Source organism: Nelumbo nucifera, chromosome 8 (genome assembly GCF_055504915.1).
Source record: "Nelumbo nucifera cultivar China Antique chromosome 8, China Antique-T2T, whole genome shotgun sequence".
Classification (NCBI taxonomy): Eukaryota; Viridiplantae; Streptophyta; class Magnoliopsida; order Proteales; family Nelumbonaceae; genus Nelumbo; species Nelumbo nucifera.
The window spans coordinates 3,529,893-3,552,267 of record NC_142656.1 but is presented as its reverse complement, the minus strand read 5'-3'; the positions used below and the strand labels follow the sequence as shown (position 1 = coordinate 3,552,267).

Sequence of the window (22,375 nt, the reverse complement as noted above, 5' to 3'; positions counted from 1 at the left end):
CTTGAACACTGGTGGTTGGGTACCGTAAATGGCACATTTACCATGTATATTAATATTATTTTTTTTTGGCCCTTTCAGTTTACGGGACCGAGTCTAGGCTGCCTTTAGTTGTAGCCTGTAGGAAACAGATTAGTACATGATTGATTGGGTAGTCTTGGGAATGGGACTGTTCCAGTCCAGCGTCAGATTGGTCTTCATGCATGCTGAAGAAGTTTGTCTTTTTTTTTCACCCATGGTTTCTTTTTCTGTTAATTCGCTATAATTTTTTTAGGCTGATATGTTTGTCCTATTATTTTCATCCGTTTTTATATGTTATTATTATTTAATAATAAAAGGAGTGTCTCTGTTTAACTTGATTTTGTTGTGAGTTACAAAAGGAAATCAAAACTATCTGGCTTGAAAATAAATTGGTTCTTATAAAAGGAAAACAAATAGTTGTATGACAAACGTGTTGTTTAATTTTTTGGTTTTGGAAAATTCGCAATTAGTATCTTGTACTTTGGGTCTAGTGCCACTTTGGTTCCCTTAACTTTAAAATGTGACAACTTAATAACCAAAGTTTCAAACTGTGTCAACCTAGTACTTGTCGACTGTTGTTAACCAACTGTTATGTAGCATTTAAAAAGATGCAAATGCCTTTCGAGTGTTATCTAATTCTCTTTATCAACCATCCAAATGTTGATAAAAAATGAACAGTCCCAAATCCTTGCCTCTTCTATTCAAGAAAGTTGGGGTTGCCAGAATGTCTATTAAGACGTGACTCCAACTTTCTTGAATAGAATAGAAAGTATTTGTGACTGCTCACTTTTTATTAATGTTTGAATGGTTAATAAAGAGAACTAGATGACACTAGAAGGGCATTTGCATCTTTTCAAATGCCACCTAATGGTTGGTTAATGTACTAGTTAACAATAGGGACTAGATTGACACATTTTAAAAGTTTGGGTACTAAATTGTCGTGTTTTAAATTGCAGAGACCAAAGTGGCACTAGGCTCAAAGCACATGGTACTAATCGAGAATTTTCCCTTTTGGTTTTTTGGCAACAAACTACACCAAGGGGGGTGTTCTCCAACATGTTTTGTTTTAGAAAATAAAAACAGTTGTCACGTCAGTAAAAACAATATAATTTTGTTGATGTGGTATTTTCAAAAACAAAACCAACCCTTTTGTCAAACACCCCCTAAATAGATATTTATTCCAAAGTATGCTTTGTTTTGTGATAGATCATTCTGATGGTTTTAAAAAAAGGTAAATGTATTGTTTAAACTTGTTTTTGCTTTCTCAAAACAAGTTGAAAACACAAATCAAGAACTTGTTTTAAATTTTCACTTACATGTTTCAATATTTATTTTTTTGCCGATATGGCAATTTCCAAAACAAACGAAAAATGAAAATCATGTTGTTGAAGTGGAACGCCACCAAAGACATTCGTCCTGCTCGGGCCTCGGAGTGGATGGTTACTGAGACAGGGTCATGGCTCATGGGTTAATTGTTAAAGTGTTCAATCATCCATCCAATTCAAATCTCCATAACTCCTTTACATAAAAAAATGGCTTTAATGAACTTTTAAAGTTATTTTACATCAAAATTAACCTAATATATTAATACTCGTCATCGTATATTAACACATATAAATGGGAAAAGTTTGTCCAACAGAATAATTGGGTAATTTAATAACTATTTAGGTTGTGGTTCCTAATTTTGACAACATCCTACTATGTAATTGGGTAATTTAACCTAGCAGAGATTTTTCTTTTTTTTTTTGATTTACTGGCAAGTTCCGAATCACATCCCACTAATACTGTAAAATAGGTTGAGCTTTGTGGTTTCTCATCCTGGCAGCTCGTTTGGTCTGGTGAACGCTCCTTGAATGTTTTGTTGACCCAGAAAAAATTTCAATTTGTCCACACGGGCTTATTTGGCTATGGGTAAATAAATAACTGGACTAGTAAAATCTAGGGAAGAGGTCTATTACCATTTCTTTCTTCTATAATCTATTCTTTGTTTTCTGAGCCAATGAGAGGTTGCTTGAAAGTTGAAACCAGTCTTTTAAATAACAATGTTTGAACTTATCATGACATTGAGAATTGAAAAAAGTGATGTGTTTTGGCACAACATATATTGCAAAATAGGTGGCAACTTAAGTGATTGTGATTCGGTAAGTTCTTCGACTGATTATAGGGGAGACTTGAGATCCTATTTAGGGAGTTACTGGGTATGGGGGAGGGCTACATGAATTAAAAAAAAAAAAGGAAAAAGGTTTACCACACTTTCGAAACATGCAGGTGCCGCCGTTAGGTGACAAGCCGATGACCCGGTAATCAAGATGTTCACTGGTTATTGGAGGTGCAGGATAGCTAATTTCAAACACCTTAATTGACTTGGATTTGGACTATAATTATTGATAGGTTAAGCACGATTTCCCTATTAGGGTACATATTTATCCATACCCCGTGAGCCTTTGGAAGAGAGTGTGAAGTTGTTAATAAATTATTAGGAGTATATAGTAAAAGAAATCATCATAAAATATTGAGGATCAGAAATTGGCCTCCATTCTCCAAGCTTATTTTGTTAAATGCCCACTAAAACTTGTTTTGTAAGGCTCAGTTTGGAAAGAGTATAAATACGAAAATGTACAATGCAAATACATACAAAATAATACAGAATATAAGGTTTTGTACTCTACAAATTTGTATTTGTATTCTTTCCCTGTAGATGCATAAAGTCCTAAACCATCATCATCCAATTTGGGTTTTGGTGATCTAGGGGAATTGGGTGGTGAAGTGGCAATCTAAACCGAGCGCAGAATGGACTAAATGGGCCCATCACTCAATTCACTTGATTGCTTACAAAAAATAAGTTAAATAAAGGTGCACGCAGCATATATGGTAATGCAAATTAAGGCTCAATTTGGAAAGAGTAGAAATACAAATATGTACTGTGAAAATATAAAATACAAGGTTTTGCACTCTACAAAATTGTGTTTATATTCCTTCCAAACTGAGCCTAAATATTTTTTTTGGTATTGAATCGTAGGACTGTGTTCCCCATAAAGGCTCTAATTTTTTTTTTTTCTTTGGCATACCACAACACTTCAGCAACAGTCTAATAAATCTCCACAAAATCTGGTAGGACTTGAATCCACTACTCTGCTGGGACAACCCAGTTAACGTACCAACTGAGCCATCATTTAGTTGACAAATTAAATGATTTAATTTTTATGACTTCTATAAGAATAAGGACAAGTATCTGCTTTGCATGTGTGTCAGTAAATATTAATCATATATTACATATGATATTTATATTTAAATTTTATAACCTGCTAATGGCCTTTGCCAGGAAAATACATCCTCAAAGGACCTTCATTGAAAAGGCTTACACATGTGAAAAACACATAATGGGCCACACACCCTTTGTATGCTGAAATTCAATTCATTAAATGTAGAAATTGTCCTTAGATTTCAGTTGGCGAATGCTTATTTGTGAACCAAAACCAAGTGAGAGGAGGGTGCAGGTAAGGCCTATTGACCTTACCACAGAGAGCCTGCATCTACACGGATTTGACCCTGTGCTTCTAAGGGATACCAAATGACTATGGTTTTATTTGGCACCATTGCTATATCTACCTGAAACGTTTTGGATTGATAAATATAAATTGGTGAGACATGTATTGTCACATAACTTGTGAAAGCTATTTTAACTAGAAAAGATTCCAGCTGTAGAGCTATTCTGAACCATAAGAGCATCAAATAATAATTGTATCATTTATACACAAAACGTTTCAGGTAAAATCATCAATGATACCAAACAAGACCTTAGGTGATGTTTGTAATTAATGAATCGATGGTGATTCTTTCTCACCAATTATCTGGAAGATTGTTGTTTTGTATCATTTATGCCAAGCCGATTTTTGAGAATTTAGCTTTTTGGTGATCCCTAGAAAAGTCTGGCCTTTTTTTCTTGAAAATCACCAAAATTGACCAATCAAATAGAAATTTCAACGCCATTCCTCTAATGATGATATAGTATATGTTTGGCTCCGAAAAACTATTTATTGCTTTAAACATTTATTTGTACAATTTTATTTTAAACATTTCTTGTTTTTGTTGTTTGGTTGGACATTACTTTAAACTCTTTTTTTTTTTTTTTACTTTTCACCTTAGATCAACACCCATAAAAGTATGACGCATAAGTATTTCATCTCAAGAAATGTTGTGGCATTGGAGGAAATGGGAATTTGACATTTCCCCATATACTACATGCACAAAAATCAAAATGTTTTTAGTTTTTCGGTGTTTATTTGATAAATGATAAATGTGATGTTTGGCATCAATGTCGTTTTCTTGGAAAACGACACTATGTAGGCGTTACATAAAAGAAACTGGTGTTTCAAACAACACCCTCTTGTTTGGTACTATTTTTCTAAAAAACAAAATGTTGCTCCAAACCATGCCTTGGAAATAGAGAAAGTGTGGTCTGCATCAATGCCAAATTCAGGCGGTGTTCGAAAACCGCTTAAATCTCGTGGACAGGACCGGTCCTGTCCACACCCCAATTTCTCATCCACGGTAAAATCTCGTGGTTGGGGACCATCCACACTTGATTTTTGATCTCCTACTTCACACTTTCCCTAAAAAAGGCTACCTTATTGTCTATGTCACATTTTAATATTTTTGTCAATAAAATATTAATTATTTTATTTTTTAATTTTAATGTTTTATCAATAAAATTATATTTTAAATATATTTTTTAAATTTTAATTATTTTACTTTTGTTTTTATAAAATAATTAATATTTATTGGTTAATATTAATTCATTGATGCATTTTTCAATATATTTATCATATAAAATGCAAAAATTAGATATTTATGATTAACTATGTAGATCAAGGTTTTTGAACCGCTGTTGACCCGGACGATCGTATTGTTCAGCTCAGGAACCGTCCAAGCAAGTGGTTCCATTTTACCCCAAACCCGTTTTTTTGCTAAAAACCATTGAAAAAGTCAACAACCCGTTGACCTGAGTGATCAAACCATCAACCCGTTCAATGGTTTTTTATTGTTTTTTTATTTTTAATTATTTTTTTTTATTTTTTTATTTGTTTGTTAGAACGGACAGTTCATTTGAATTAGACGATTGGACCGTCGACCCATAAACCGATGGCCATAACGGTTCCATTTCCAAGTCATTTTTTAAAATGTTGGTGTAGATCATTCATAAAATGTAATGAGATACATGGAATAAAAAAAATGTGGTCTGATCCACACCATACTATAGAACGCCACTATAGGTGTGGACTAATCCAATCCACATAGTTTGTTCATAGTTCATAACAACTGTGGACTGTAGACTATGGTGTGGTGTGAATTGGTTCCTACCACAGGGTGGGGTGTGGACCACTAACTTTTCATCCACACTATAGAACACCCCAATGTTTTATAAGAAAAATGATGCATTATTATCGGCAATGCAACATGTAGCATCATCTTAGACATTGGATAATATAGATCAATATTAAAAGCATTTTTGCCTAATACCAAACAAAACCACTGATGTTTTCTTAGAAAGTGCCTATGTGCTAATGAAACAATGTTTCTTTCGATAAATGCCTACGAAACCGAACATCACGGTAGACCCGATTTAGCAGTGATTTTTCAAGAAATCATCCTTCGTACCAAACATCACCTTACTGAGAGACCATCTTAGCTGGATCATCTGAAAGGCCAAACTAAAATAAGGTCGAAATCGCAGAACATGATGCGGCATCGCCGAAAATGAAAGCCGGACATGCCTTGCTTTCGTCTACCATCCACTCACGAAATCCTACTCTCTCCAATTCCATCAGTTCCTTCTCTCCCCTGTTTCGTTCAAACAGTCTCTTCACTTACCCCTCTGCGTTGGGAGCCAAACGCGCTACCAGCAGCAGTACCAATTATAAACTCTCGAGGTCGAGGCTGATCGCCAACGTGTCTCCAACAATGGCGTCTGCTTACAAGCCTGAACAAGCTAGGGTTCCTCCTGCGCTTTCGTTGCCTGTCCCTCCTGTAACCAAGGCAAGACCTTTATCTTCTTCTTTCCATTCATTTTCTTCTCCAATCCAGAAAATATGCTATTATCTCAGGTTGTTAATGATTTTAGAAGTTGCTCCCCAAGAGAAAGTATTAACTGATGTAGAGATTAATTTTCGATTGTTGAGTTCAGTACTTCAATTGGACACGAAGAATTGGTGTTTGCTGTTACTTCAGATTGTGGCTTAAGTTGACTCTGCTACTCTTTTCTATAATCCAGATTAACCCGGGCTTTTGTTTTTTGTTTTCTAATAATAACTTTTTTAATTTTTTCAAAATTTACTTTAACTAGTTTGCTCGATGGTAAGCTGGGCAAGATCGCTCCATGGTGGTTATATGCCTTGTGGTGACTGGATAAGAAACAAAAGCAGATAGCAAGAAAGCCAAGAAAGAAAGAAGAGAGTGAACACTAGATTCGGCCAAATTGCCTATGTCGACGGGTATCAACTCGGAGCTTTTCTTCTTCACTATAAACAAGAGAACATACAACACTAAAATAACCTTAGCAGAACCTCACTCGTACATGACACCCAATACACCCAACACCATACTCCTCTCAACACACTGTATACAATGTGTATAATGAAAATGAAAATGAAATGGAATGAAATGAATGGAGGAGGGGACCCTTATTTATACTTGTAGAGAGGGGTATAAAGGGAATTTTGAAAAAAGAATTACAACCACATACTTAAGCGGTAAAATAGTCTTTTACCGCTAAGTAATAGAAATAGGTGGGCTCCTACCGGTGGCCCACCGATTGTTATATGGTGGGCTTAATAGGTAAGCCACCGTTTGTAATTTGGTGGGTTCGGTCAGTTTGTTTTACTAGCCCACCGAATCTATTTTAACATTCTCCCACTTGAAGACTATTTTCATAGTGAAAAACTTTCTCGAGAATAGCTGCCGATCATCTTTTGTTAAGTAGCTTTAAGTCCTAGAGAAGTTCTACACCAGATAAACTTCTCTCTCATCATAGGCTTTGTTAGTATATCAACAACATTATCATTGGTGTGAATATTTTGTAATGAGATCTACCCATCCTCAACTACTTCATGAACAAAGTGATATTGTACATTAATGTGTTTGGTTCAAGCATGAAAGACGGGATTTTGTGCTAAGTGTAATGCACTTTGACTGTCACAATGAATAGTCACAATTTCTTGCTTGATGTGGAGTTCTTCAAGCAACCTCTTTAGCCAAATATTTTCTTTGCATGCTTGTGTAGCTGACATATATTTTGCTTCTTTTGTAGATAAGGCCACTACAAATTGCAATTTTGATGCCAACTCATTGTGCCATTAGCTAAAGAAAACACTTAGCTAGTAATTGATTTTCTATTATCATGACCTCCTGCATAGTTTGCATCTACATAACCAACTAGCTTCAAGCTTTGGCCACTATAACAAATAGAGACTTTAGAAGTACTCTTCAAGCAACGAAGGATCATTTTTACCACACTCCAATGATATTTTCTTGGATTTTCCATGAACTTATTGACTGCTTCCTATGTTTGTGCAATGTTTGGTCTGGTGCACACCATGACAAACATAAGGCTCCCTACTGCTGATGAATATAGTATGTGGGGCATCTTTGTCTTCTTAGCTTCAGTGTTCGGGGATTGTTCTGAAGACAACTTACAACCAATAGGAAATGGGATACCGTCTGGTTTGATTTCTTGCATGTTGAAGCGGCACAAGATCTTTTGAACATAACTCTTCTGAGTTGTCCAGACTTTCCTGTTCTTTTTGTCCTTATATATTGTCATTCCAAGAATGTGATTAACTGCCTCCAGATCCTTCATGTCAAACTCCTTAATAAATGAGCTTTCAGTGTTGTGATACTTCCTTTATCAGTACCTGTAATTAGCATGTCATAGTAAAATGATGGAGTATGTGCCAAATCATGACTGAATTGATCACAACATTTGCAACGATGGCGTCGTTGACCATGGTATCTCCGATCAAGTGGTATGGCTTTCCTTGTAATTTTCCCTTTGCAATCACCATAGCTCCTTTATTGATCTTTAATTGGCCTTTTTCTCCAGAAAACTTGTAACCGTCCTCATCAAACTTTCCTAGTGACAAGAGACTCTTTTGCAGTTATGGAACATGTCGTACACTAGTGATTGTATGAGTGATGCCGTCAAACATAGTAATTATGACGTCTCTAACTCCTACTATTTTCAATGTGTTGTTGTCGCCCATGTAAATAGTCCTATCATCGCACGATTGGTATGCGTAGAACCAATCTTTCCACAACGCCATATGGGAAAGAAGCACCAGAATCCAATATCCAGTTATGCTTTAGATTTTCACATGAATCAACAGACAACACCTCACAATCTTCTGATGAATTACTTCCTTCTGCAATGTTTCCTTGGGAATTCCTTGAATTTGGATCTTGGTCAGAGTTGGGCCGATTTTGATATGCTTTGGTTGTCTATAATCTTTTCGAAGGTGACATTTCGAAGGTGACATTTCTGATGAATTACTTCCTTCTGCAATGTTTCCTTGGGAATTCCTTGAATTTGGATCTTGGTCAGAGTTGGGCCGATTTTGATATGCTTTGGTTGTCTATAATCTTTTCGAAGGTGACATTTCTTACCGCAATTCCAACACTTGAGTCCTTTCCTTTTGCCTTTCGACTTGAATCTCGTTTGATTTCTGCTAGAGCTGCTTCTCTCATTGGATCTACCTTGTACCATCATTTCATCACCTGAAGAATTCTCATCAACTTTTCTACGAGATTCTTTTGTAAGCAACATAAAAATAGTAGATTCTAATGACAGATCTTTGGTATTGCTCAAATCCATTATCAAACTATCCCAAGAATCAGGCATGAAGCAAAGCAAAAGAGCAACCTTTTCTTCATCGTCAATACATACCTCAATAGCTGCTAATTTGCTTACTAGAGTGTTGAACTCATTCAAGTACAAATGTTGGCAGAACACAAGAATAGAACCGTGAAGCTCTGATACCAATTGTTGGAAATGGTGCAATGGATGATATAATCTGTATGTGCATAGAAAGAAACAAAAGCAGATAGCAAGAAAGCCAAAGAAAGAAGAGAGAGAGAACACTAGATTTAAGGTAGTTTGGCCAAATTGCCTACGTCCACGGACAACAACTCAGAGCTTTTCTTCTTCACTATAAATAAGAGAAAATACAACACTAAAATAACCTCATTAGAACCTCACTTGTACCCGACACCCGATACACCCAACACACCACACCTCTCAACACACTGTATACAATGTATACAATGAAAATGAAATGGGATGAAATGAACGGAGGAGAGGACCCCTATTTATACGTGTAGAGAGGGGTATAAAGGGAATTTTGAAAAATAATTACAACCACATACTTAAGCGGTAAAATAGTCTTCACCGCTAAGTAATAGAAATAGGTGGGCTTCTACCGGTGAGCCACTGATTGTGATATGGTGGGCTTAGTCAGTGAGCCACTGTTTGTAATTTGGTGGGTTCGTTCAGTTTGTTTTACTGGCCCACCGAATCTATTTTAACAATATTCTTTATCGATACACAGAAATAGGTAAGTTCCTGTTTAAACTACCTCAATGAAGCTTAAAAATAAGGCTCTTTTTTTCTGATTATTTCTTTTGTCAATTTCAGTTCAAGATTGCTCTTTGTCAACTGCAAGTGACTGCTGATAAGGAGAGGAACATTGCTCATGCTCGCAAAGCAATTGAGGAGGCAGCAGAAAAGGGTGCTCAGCTTGTTCTCTTGCCTGTATGTTCAAAATGTCTGTATACATCATTCAATTTAAAATTTTTATTCTTATTTGAAAATGTGAGAAATCAAATTCCTCTATTAAACACTACCTAAGTTAATTTGGTTCAATTCGGAGGATTTTTTCCCATGGTTTTGTGGTTGTAGAGAAATATGATTGGAAGAAGCATTGAAATCAATACGTAAATGAAGTAGACTATCTCACATATCCAAAGCAGAAGAAAAAAAAAAAAGAGAAAAGAAAAGCTAGATATCATCAGTACAATATCAAGAGTAAACCAAAAATTTGTTTGAAAATAAGATTTCTCCAATCTCCACGTCTTCAAATTCCAGATGGGCCATCAATAATCCAAAATAAGGTTTCCAAATCAGCAAACAGCTTCTTGTTGTCCTGCTTCTTACCATAAAAAAATATTGTATTCCCTCCTCTCCAAATTCCTCAACAGTATGCAAATCAGAAAATTTTGCTGTGTTACTACCTGCAAGAGATGGCCATGTAGAAAGGATTTTATGACGATGGACATGCCTGAAGACCGATTTTCTACAAAGAAAAATACCAAATGAAATAATCAATTCTTTGAGATATAAATAATTGTGGCATCTCCACATCTTCTTTACTCTTATAGTTATTGCACATGAAGCAAAGACTTATCATCCTGAAACCTGTACCCTTCATATGATCAATGATAAAAATGTTGTCAAGAGTAGGCAGTGCCAAGTGAAGGCCTCTGTCCTTAAGGTATGAGATTGTCCCAAATTCCTTCGGCCTAAGGAAATACACCAAACAATTTGATCACTTCCAATCTTCAAAACGTTGGCTGTTGTAAAATTAATAGTAGATAACTATGAAAGGGAGAAGCAACTACACATAGAGTAGACAATATTTAACATGGTTTGACAATGGCTCTCTATGTCCATGAATGAAGCACCTTGCTAGGAATTGACCATAATGGCATAATCCTAATTGGATTACAGCCTTAACTTCTGCTAGTTTCTGAAGCAGAAACTAAGAGTGTGCATTATTGCATTGCCACTATCTTTGGTATATAACTTGTTGGGTATGTCTTATCATGTATCAAGAAACCTTATTGTGTGATGAAAAAGTTACTTGTTTCATATTCCATAATTTGTTTAATGTCAGGAAATATGGAATGGTCCATATTCAAATGATAGCTTTCCAATATATGCGGAAGATATTGATACTGGAGGTGATGCATCTCCTTCAACTGCAATGTTATCTGAGGTAGCTCACCGTCTCCAGATCACAATAGTTGGTGGCTCCATACCAGAACGTTCTGGCGATCGTTTATACAATACTTGCTGTGTTTTTGGCACGGATGGGAAACTGAAGGCTAAACACAGAAAGGTATTTGTCCACACATCCTTTCCATGTGCTAGATAACCATATAATTTAGCATGTTCCTTTTTTTGTTCTCTCCATCATCACATTATCATGGAAAATTGTTTTTGTTATTAAGGTTGGTTTAACAAAAATTTCTGACTCAAAGTATCTCTGTAATTACAGATCCATCTTTTTGACATTGATATCCCAGGGAAGATTACATTTAAGGAATCAAACACTCTCACAGCAGGAGAGAACCCTACCATCGTGGACACAGGTTTGATGTGCTTATTTGCATTTGGACCTTCTTTGTTAGGCTTTGTCTCAATGCCTATATTCTTCTTAAGAATGTATGCATTTCTTGATATAATGCAAATGCTGGTGATTTTACTAAATTCTGCCACTGATATTTCCTGTGGCTGTTGTGTGCTTTGCCTTGCTCGCATTCTTGAATCTTGGCCTTCTTATATTGTTTAGAACATGTCCACATAATTGGGGTTTTGTTTTAACTACAAAGTTCTGATAATAATAAGTTGATAACCTAGAAAGGCTATTTGGACATGTTCAAGTTATTTGTAAAGAAAACAATTAGTTATGAAGTGCATCATTTTGAGGGAAGATATATCGATTAGTCATGAAGTAAATCCTTTTGAAGGAGGCTATAAGTGATTATCCTTTTCATTTATTTGGCCATCTATTTTTCCTAATGGATAGAACTTTTGCTGCTTTATTGGACTTTTAGTTAGCCCTTTGAAACTTTATCTTTTTTAAACATGCTCTTATCATTTTAATATGTCATTTTGCAGCTGATAATGCTATTTAAATTAGATCATCCTGTACTTTTATTTCATCAACTTAAGCATTACTTTTTGTTTTTGATAAGTATCACTTGAGAATTACTCCTATGTTTGGTTTTGATGGTTGTGGCCTACCGAAAGTTATTTCTCACTAATTTATCTCAACAGTGTATCTTTTGTCTTGCCAACTGTGTGAATGTTTTCTTGGCATTTCTTAGGTAGTCGTGGAAGGGGAAAAAAGGAGATATGTAGCATCTGTTTGTGAAGAGTGTAAATACAAATATGTAGAGTGCATTCTGGTCCATGCAAATGCAAAGTTGGTTTAGTTTTGCATTGATAAATTTACTTTCTTGCCAAACGATTTTTAGTTGTAATGGGTGCAAACATGAATCCCGAGATTGAAAGCTCCCATTTTGGATGCAAGCATGCCTTGAAATTTGTGAAAGCTGTCACTTTCAGTAGATGAATGCATGCTTACCAGCAAAACTGAACCACCAGACTGCATATATGCACTGAACCAGCATTTGCACTCTTCCCAAAAACCAAACTCCTAACTAGGGGTGTAATCAAGTTGAGCTTTAGTTGAAGAGTTCGAGCTTGAGTTCGTTTAGAATTACAATAGAGTTTGAATTGAATTCAAATCTCAAGGTGTGTTTGATTAGTTATTCGAACTCGACCAATAAAATGTTTGGCTTGAAAGCTCGCGAATCTGGCTCGATTAATATATATATATATTATAGAATATGGAAATATATTTTTAATATACATGTATATTTTTATATTTTATAATATAACAAATTATTATATATTATAAAATATAAAAATATATTAGTTTTTTGAGATTTCAATCTGAACTTGAACTTATCAAATATTTAGTTGAACCGAACTTGAACTAGAAAATAAAGTTCAAATCAAACTTGAACTTGGACTCAAATATAGGAGTATTTTAGTTGAACTGAGCCAAGACATGCCAAAGTTCGGCTCAGCTTGGTTTGATTGCACCCCTACTCCTAACCATGCATCATAAATAATATATATATATATATATATATATATATATATATATATATATTTTTTTTTTGTGTATGTGCAGATATTGGGCGTCTTGGTATAGGTATTTGTTATGACATTCGATTCCAAGAACTAGCAGTGTTATATGCAGCAAGAGGTTTGTTCCATGTTTACCTCTTATTTTTGATATTGATTGTTGGTAATATCTACCTTGATGCTTCTAGTTGTTGATTAAATTTGTAGTTTAATAATACGGACCATGTGAGCAGAGCCTTATCCCAGGACCTCCATAGTAATGTAGTCATCATTTCATCAATATTGAATTTTTGGCCATCTTAGGTCTTAGGTTGCCTTGATCTTTGGTTAGTGGTTTGAAGATTAAATAATCTTAGGTTTTTTATCACAATATTAAGAATTTCTTTGTATTCTATGATCATTTTATTTCAGACAAACTGTCCAAACCCAATCACTTGACCTAACTGACTCAACCTTGGTTGCTTTAGGTTTGAGGCCAATTCAGTAGTTGGGTTAAGGCTTTGTTATATTTGGAGTTGGGTTATGTTTGAGGTTTGGTTGTGTTGGTCTTAGGTTGGTCTCTCCATTTCTATTTGGTTTTGTCTTCCTTGTGAGAGTCCAACTTTTTGGATTCTAATCATGTGGTAATTTCTGGTTACAAGGCTTAAAGTTAGTCTTTTCATCTGGTTGGATAGATTCCTTTACCAGGGGATTTATGGCCTTCAGATTTCTAATTAGAGATACAGAGGCTTTAGCTCCTATCTTGAGCATCTCATTCTTGTGAGTCCCTAGTTGGCTTAGGGACATTTTGATAACACATAACAGCTGAAGTGGCTGAACTGAATGACATTACTTTATCTTTTAGTCAGTGTTTTAAAAGCGCAAGGCGCAGGGGTCAATTTGCACCTGAGGCGAAAGGCGAGGCGTGCACCTTTTTAGGCAAGGCGCAAAAATAAAAAAGGCTAAAAAATAAAAAAAGCCAAAAAATTCAAAAAAACGCAAAAAAAAATAAACATAATGTTAATAAAAATATAAACTTTAATTTTAAAATAAATGTTTTAAAAAACCTATTATCTAATATTAAAATACATAATATAACATGTAAAGCATATTCAAATGAGAATTTAAAAATAAAATCAAATATATAAAACATTTTCAAGCATAGAAAACCCACAATCTCTTTTTTTCTCAATTGCATTACTTCAAGTGGCTAATGTGATGTAAAAGTACTAGTGAGGACCCATGCGATGCACGGGTTTTGTTGAGTGAAAGTGAAATAATGGAAATGCATAATAGTAAACACATTTTTTCTATTTTTCATTGTAACACTATGAACTAATATCACCATAGGCAAGGATTATAATGTTTAAATTATATAATTTATAATATATACAAAAAAACGAATGTATTTTAAATACACTCTGAACTAATTACATTTATTTCTTGAAGAGTATTGATAATTAGTACATATTTTCAAAAGGTAATTTTAATGGTTATATATATATATTTAATTTTTGGTAATTTATCATATTTATTAGAAATCATGTTAATCCATTTTTGGTAATTTCTTGGATAATTTTTGGTAATTATGACAAAATTATTGGTACTTTATTTTTGGTTATTTTCTTGGTTAATTTCTGTTCATTAAATGTAATTTTCTGCTATTTATAGCTTAAATTTAATTAAATATAATTACTTTTAATTACAATTTAAAATTTAAATATATTACTTATAGTTTCAAATATAATTTAAATAATATTGAAAATACAATTTAAATTATAACTTACATTAATTAACAATTTAAAAACTGTTAATTAACAAATTAATAAAAATATTAATATTTTTTAATAAATACAGTATTTTAATAAACACTATTAATTTATAAATACTGTAATCAATAATACTGCAATTATTGAAAATATTGTAAAATACAGTTAATTATTAATACTGTAATTTTTAAAAATATTATTAATAAAAATACATTATTTTAATAAATAATGTTAATTATTTAAAATACTGTAATTAATGTTGTAATTATTAAAAGTACAGTTAATACTAATACTGTAATTATTTAATTACCGTTAATTAATAAATACTGTAATTGTTAATACTGTTTTTTAATAAATTATAACTTACATTATATTAATTAATAAATACATTATTTAATACTGGTTTTTGAATAAACACTGATAATTATTTAAAAAAGACTATAATTATTAAAAGTACTGTTAAATATTAAAAATATTATAACTATTATTAATACTGTAAATTTTAAAATACAGTAATTATTATTACTACTCCCTCCCTCCCTCCCTCTTTCTCTCTCTCTATCTCTCTCTCTCTCTCTTAAATGTCTTTTTTAAATGTAATAATAACATACATTAAAAAAAGAGGCCTTAGAAAATCCAAAGGTCTCTCTCTAATAGTGTGCAACTTTATTAATCTAAACAAGATAAGCAATGATTACATTTTTATATTTTTAAAACAAAAGAAAATAGGAAAAATGCAAAAAATTGAAAAAAATAGACAAATAGCTTCTCTCAAAAATTAATTTTAATGGTTATTTTTTTTTTAAATTTTTGGTGATTTGTCATATTTATTAGAAACCATGTTAATCGATTTTTGGTAATTTCTTGGATAATATTTGGTAATTATGACAAAATTATTGGTACTTTATTTTTGGTTATTTTCTTGGCTAATTTCTGTTCATTTAAATATAATACAGTTTAAAATTTAATTATATTACTTACAGTTTCAAATATTATTTAATAAACATTGTTAATTAATAAATACTGTAATTAATAATACTTCACTTATTGAAAATACTGTAAAATATGGGTAATTATTAATACTGTAATTATTAAAAATACTGTTAATAAAAGAATATTGTAATTATTAAAAGTACTATATTAATTAAAAATACCGTAATTATTAAAAATATTTTAATAATTAAAAGTACAGTTAATATTGTTAATTAATAAAATACTGTAATTATTTTATTACTGTTAATTAATAAATACTATAATTTTTAATACTTTTTTTAATAAATTATAACTTACATTGATTAATTAATAAATACATTACTTAATACTGTTTTTGAATAAATATTGATAATTATTTAAAAATACTATAATTATTAAAAATATTGTTAATTATTAAAAATATTGTAATTATTTATTAATACTGTAAAATTTAAAATACAGTAATTATTATTACTACTCCCCGTCCCTCCCCCCCCTCTCTCTCTCTCTCTCTCTCTTAAATGCCGTTTTTAAATGTAATAATAACATGCATTAAAATAATAAGCCTTGGAAAACCCAAAGGTCTGTCTCTCTAATAGTGTGCAGCTTTATTAATCTAATCAAGATAAGCAATGATTACTTTTTTATATTTTTAAAACAAAAGAAAATAGGAAAATACAAAAAAATTGAGAAAATAGATAAATAGGGTCTCTCAAAGGAGAGACTTGCTGACATGGACCGTCCAATTTTATTATATATATGTAGATTACATTCCTGATTCTATGAGCTGCCTTTGTACCACGCCCTTCGAGGCAAGCCCAAACAAGTCCACATTAGGTCTTAAATTCTTAGTTCTCACACAAAAAACAATGATTTTATAGTTTTAATTTCTTTTTAAGAAGGCATTTTATTAGGATGAATGAATGAACAACATCCGTGGACTTGTTTGGGCTTTTCTTGAGGGGTGTGGCATTGGGGTCTGGGGGCGGAGCCCCCGGCCCAGCCACTAGACACAAAAAAAGCAAAAAAGCGTCAAAGTTTCAAAGGTGCACGCCTGGGCTGTGGCGCAAGGCACACCAGGCATGCGCCTTTTGAGAGGGCTGCGTCTAGGACCTGAGTGAGGCACCTACCCTAAAATGCACCTCGCCTGTGCGCCTAGGCGCGCATTTTAAAACACTGCTTTTAGTAAGTTATTAAGTAGGTTTTGAACTCCTTAGTTATTATATCCACTAAAGACAAATCATTAAGTCATTCAATTCAGCCACTTAAACTACGATCAAACAGTCCCTGATACTGTACTCGGCTCACTTGCAAGCCAAGTGGTAGGAAGGTTGGTACTGCCTTTTCTGTATTTTAAAATCCAAAAATTGGTATACTGTGTGTTTAAAAACTTGATAATAATATACTATTTGCTAGAAAATGATATTATTAACTTGAAATTGGTTGAAGTCAGTGAAATATGAATCTTTCAGTGGTCTTGATACAATCATTGAGCACATAACATTACCACTGGACTTGTTACAAAAAAAGCTTATATATCTGTATCTTTTAGGACATTATGCTGGGGAATTTTTGGTTCGCTGATTTGCTCTCCATGCCTCACTTTTATGTTACATGTTCTCTAAAGCAAATTATGTTTAAATGAGACAACATGAAGATGGTTTTACTTACATAGGGGTATGGAATTTCTACTACTTTTGGAGGTTTGCATGTAAGATGGTACTACTTGTCTTGTTGTTTTGCTCCACTAAATTGATCATCATATGTTATTACTTTGATGTTCACTGATTCTCTAATTCATCTCAATTTACTACTGATTGGGAGTATGACCATTTGGATATCAGGGGCTCACTTGTTATGTTATCCTGGAGCTTTTAACATGACCACTGGTCCCTTGCATTGGGAATTGTTACAGAGGGCAAGGTAATGGCATGACATAACGCATATTTGTATGTTTTGGAAATTAAAAAGATGGACTGAAGCAATGATTACGGAAAATTTTGACTGCTAAGTTCATGGCCCGTAGGAATGACTTATGTACAACAATGAGAAGCATGCATGTTGATCATTAATGCTGAACACTTTATAAGTTCTTGTACATGTTTCAAGATTTCAATAAGGAACATGTTTCACTTGTGGAGTGGATACCATTGGTTTTGTTTCAAAAGGTTAAATGCCTAAAAGGCTAGAACTTACTTTGACTCGTAAAACATTCAAGAAGTTTCTGATCCCTGTCCTAATAAGTGATAACATTAAGGAGCTCAGACAAAATAGGAGTCAATTAACAAACAAAGCTTCAAAGGCAACGTAGAAAGGATTCTAAACAGCTTCTAGGACTAAGCTAACTTCATGGTCTTGGGCTAATTGACTGTTGAGTATATGATTGAATAAGCTTGTTAACTGTACAAGAATCAAGGTAAAGGCTTGACATGGCATATAAAACAGAGCCCATGGGTGATTCTCTTACAACTATCTTCAAATTTTTAAGTTGTGTTAGGGTTCAATTAAATGGTTAGTGATCCATTATGGGTCTTCTTGACCAGTAAGTTGAATCATGGGTTGTTTTGTGTCCAAACCACTTCCTTTGTGACAGTAGAAATCACTGATTGCAGATTTAGTTGAATTCCTTGTGAAGGGAAAGAAGAAGAAGATGAAGATTTCAACAGTAGAGAAGAAAAGAGTAGGAAGTCAACCAGGATTCTTAGATTAACTCTAGCCGCCAACCCCTCATTATAATTTATACTTAACTTAAAGGATGAGATATTACAGGAATGCCCTTAGTAGGGCGGCTACTAAAGTAGCTGAACAGTCACAACTTAAAAACATAAACTAATGGGCCTAAAGCCCAACAACTTCCTAACTAAATAACTTAAAATAAGAATAAAAACAACTAGGCCCAACTCAACAGTGACATCATGATTGTATGGAAAGAGGAGACTCAACTTTGCCATTCAAATGAGATATCGTTAATAAAAGGTCATTATTGTTCCATCAAGGCCTCAACTTAATTTGCTTGAGTTTAGTTCCCATATGGAAGAAACTGGTGCAATTTGAATGGTAAAACATAGGAATCTATGGTTCCTTGTAGAAACATGGGAAAGAAGAATGGGAAGAGTAATTTTTTCCTTGTTTGATAAAAAGAACTAGGTTGTTGTCTACCCTTGGAATGCAAATTGCCTTTTTTTTATTATTCTGTTCAAAGATTTTTTAGAATTTTTTTTGATCAATAAAGATTATTTAGAAAATTCAGCCATAATATGCATATTATGTGAGAAATATGCATGTTTTTTAAAAGGGTTAAAACTTTTACTTGTGAACCAAGGCAACAAAGAAAACCTCTAATTTGCTTTCTAGAAGTACTTGGTAAAAAATGAGATGGTTCAATATTCTAATGTACTTATTATAGAATATATGTGTTTCTTGGTTGCTAATCCTAATCACAGGAAGTATATCTTTTTATATATTGTAGCATATTGTGTGAGAGAGTTTGGGTGGCTTGGCATATTCCTCATTTTATTACATTAATAGGATTTAATGTTTCAAATAAAAAAAGGAAACAATCAAATATTCTGGAAAAAGACTTACTTTTGATTCTTGAGTTGCTTCTGATGGAATTTGCAGTTGTATCTTTAACTTTCGCTTTCCGGTAGTGCAGTTGCACTTGTTATTTTATTTATTTAATGTTTTGGATCTCTATTCATATATTTATTCATTGTCGAAGGAGTATGAGCTTATCCAATTCATAGCTTTTCTAGGACTGAAGTTATTTTATAATTTATATATTATTACTGATATGAGTTTTCATGTCTCCATCTGCAGGGCTGCAGATAATCAGGTACTTCTAAAAACTGTTTTTGTTCCTCTGTTTAGCGGAAGTGCTTATTGTGTAATTAGATTTGGTCATCTGTAATTGCTGTTAAAAAAATTTAAACCCTTGTGATGAATAGAGGTGGTAAGGTTCTGATAGTTATGATCCTATTTGTTTTATCTCACTTGAGTGAGTTGCACTAAACCTGTTCCTCCAATTCTTTCTAATGCCATAATCTTTTGTCAATGAAAGAGCTTTATGAGAAAACATGAGAAAAGCTGTATGGTGAGTATGAGCTTCATATAACACATGGGCTTTGGACTCAGGATTCCATTTCTCCATTTCCTGCTTTCAGCCACTGTTCTAAAACCTGAATAGAAGAGCAATATTGTCCGGGTTGGATTGTAGTTGAGATATCATGTCTTTTCAAGTTCTCTAGTTCCGTAACCGCTTCTAAATAATCAAACTGTGATTTGAAGATTAGAAACTTAACAGCTTGTTGCATATTCTGTCCATGCCTTATCCGTACTATATGGGGTTGGCTACATGAGTCTTGTTTCTCCAATCCATTATATTTAAAGCCATATCCACTGTTAAATTATTAGTTCTTAAACAAATTCTTACTACTTCTACCCATGCTCCTTTTGGTCTACACCTACCTCTTCTTGCCCCTTCCGGGTGCAACAAATCACTTCTTCTAACTGGAGCTATTGGTGGTCTTCTATGCACATGGGCAAACCATCTTAGTCTACTTTCTCTCATTTTATCAGTTATTGAAGCTACTTCTAGGTTTTTACGGATGGCTGCATTCATGATCCTATCCTTTCTATTTTTTTTTTCACTCATCCATCTTAACACTCACATTTCTCCCACACTCGTTTTCTGATCATGTTGTTTCTTGACTGCCCAACACTCTACTCCATACAACATAACTGGCCTTACAACTGTTTTATAGAATTTTCCTTTTAATCTAAGTGGTATTTGACTATAAACAAAAGTCCAGATGCACCCCTCCATTTTGTCCAATCTACTCTAATTCTTTTGGCGACATTCTCCTCAATCTCTCCCTTGTTATGGATTATTGAACCAATGTACCAACAATGGTCACATTGAGTTATCTCTTTGTCTTCAATCGTAAGTGTATCTTGATTTCTGCTTCTATTATTACTAAATTTACATGTCATATACTCTGTTTTGGACCTACTTATTTTAAAACCTCTTGTTTCTAAGGCATTGGTCCATAAGCTTATCTTTGCATTTAATTCTTCATTAGTTTCATTAATTAAAACAATGTTGTTTGCAAACAACATGCACATGGAACTTCTTCCTGAATCCTGAATATGTTTAGTCAATTCATTTATGATCAGTGCTTAACTTATAAATGGATGCACTACTGAATTTCTATTTCAAAATTCCCATGTAAGCAATATATGTTTTTTTTAACTTTTATTCCCCTTATTTCTTTAATGAAAAGAATCAATGTTCTTTCCTATGATTTTTTGTTCTATATGCTTCTAAATTCATATCTTTCAATTTTAATTATTTAAAAAATATTCAAATTCTTTTACTTTGATTACCTTGCTTAGTCTGAATCTGTTAATACTGTTCTTGAGCATTTTTGCAGGTGGTAACTTGATAAAATTTACAAGAATCTTGTTCTTTCTGTTTCTTAGATGATCGAAGTTCAATGACCTTTTAAGATAAAAAAAAAAATCATGTTTGTATTTTCTTATGAATGGATTAACTAATCGCTTCCAGTTCCTCTGAGTGATGCTCTTAACCAGTTTTCATTGTATAATGTCAGTTGTATGTTGCTACTTGTTCACCTGCTCGAGATGTTGGTGCTGGTTATGTTGCTTGGGGACACTCAACCCTTGTTGGACCAGTAAGTAGAAAAATTAACTCGAAGGGCTTCAAAGTGATGCCAATCATCTTGAGACTTTGCAAGTTTGTAGATATTATGCTTGTTTTAATATGTTTCTGAAGTGCAATAATCAAATATTCCAGTTTGGAGAAGTACTTGCAACTACAGAACATGATGAAGCCATTGTCATAGCAGAAGTTGATTATTCATTAATTGAAGCCAGAAGGTGAGGCACTTACTAGCCTAGAGTATAATTATAACTTCCTTCTAACTCCTCCCATTCCTTCAACGGTAACTTGTTTGTTCTTTTATCATCGTTTTATACTTGCAGAACAAGCCTTCCACTTGAGAGGCAAAAACGAGGTGATCTGTACCAGTTGGTAGATGTTGAGAGGCTGAATTCACAATCAACCAAGTAAACAAAATTTTCAGCAAATAAGGGAGTTAAAAGGAAGTACTAGAGTGGAGAAGGGTGGTTGAAACTTGAAAGGTATTGATTTCGACACAAGAACAGCTGTTGGGCTTCGTTAGATTAGAAATGCTGGGAAGTGGGAAAAACAGGTAGCTTATGTAGATCTTTCCTGAGTTCTATCTCCTTGTTTACCTGTTTTTGTCGTCTAAGATCCTGATGACATAATACTGTTTCACAAGGTCACAAAGCTGTTTTTTGTTTTTTTGTTTTTTTATTCTACCTTCTTAACATATTTGAAATGTTTCATTAATAAAATGAAATACATTAGTTAACAATCCAAGTTTCCAATGCTATGACTACCCAATCACATTGAGCCATATCACCCATGTCCCCATTCTGTCCCCACTCTCTTATAATGTGAAGTTCAAGATCGGATTCGGTTCTAGCTGTGAGGATGGTGTGAGCGTGGTCTTCTGAGGACTGAATCCAAGTTCCTGGAGTTCGAGGTTATTTCCGAAACGGGCAATGCCGCTGAATTTGATTGGGCAGGCCGAAGTGAGCTTCT

General features: G+C 33.5%; 1 protein-coding gene across 2 annotated transcripts; it reads left to right on the top strand.

Moving 5' to 3' along the window:
- The first annotated feature begins 5,467 nt into the window (after positions 1 to 5,467).
- Positions 5,468 to 22,145, top strand: LOC104600610 (omega-amidase, chloroplastic-like). Of its 2 annotated transcripts, XM_010263657.3 has the most exons (10): positions 5,468 to 6,054; positions 9,704 to 9,820; positions 10,962 to 11,186; positions 11,346 to 11,439; positions 13,053 to 13,127; positions 17,571 to 17,649; positions 19,546 to 19,561; positions 21,339 to 21,419; positions 21,542 to 21,624; positions 21,730 to 22,145. In XM_010263657.3, the coding sequence occupies exons 1-10, from the start codon at positions 5,776 to 5,778 to the stop codon at positions 21,815 to 21,817; spliced, it is 1,137 nt and encodes a 378-aa protein (XP_010261959.1). In that variant the 5' UTR covers positions 5,468 to 5,775; the 3' UTR covers positions 21,818 to 22,145. The 2 variants fall into 2 exon arrangements, with proteins under 2 accessions (XP_010261959.1, XP_010261960.1); XM_010263658.3 differs by lacking the exon at positions 13,053 to 13,127 and having other exon boundaries at positions 5,544 to 6,054.
- The last annotated feature ends 230 nt before the right edge of the window (positions 22,146 to 22,375 follow it).

Bases quoted from the DNA above. Each gene is read 5' to 3' on its own strand.
- LOC104600610 (XM_010263657.3), top strand. From the start codon at position 5,776: ATGAAAGCCGGACATGCCTTGCTTTCGTCTACCATCCACTCACGAAAT. The intron at 6,055-9,703 runs GCAAGACCTTTA...TGTCAATTTCAG, and splicing joins CTGTCCCTCCTGTAACCAAG to TTCAAGATTGCTCTTTGTCA. The intron at 13,128-17,570 runs GTTTGTTCCATG...TTTGGATATCAG, and splicing joins AGTGTTATATGCAGCAAGAG to GGGCTCACTTGTTATGTTAT.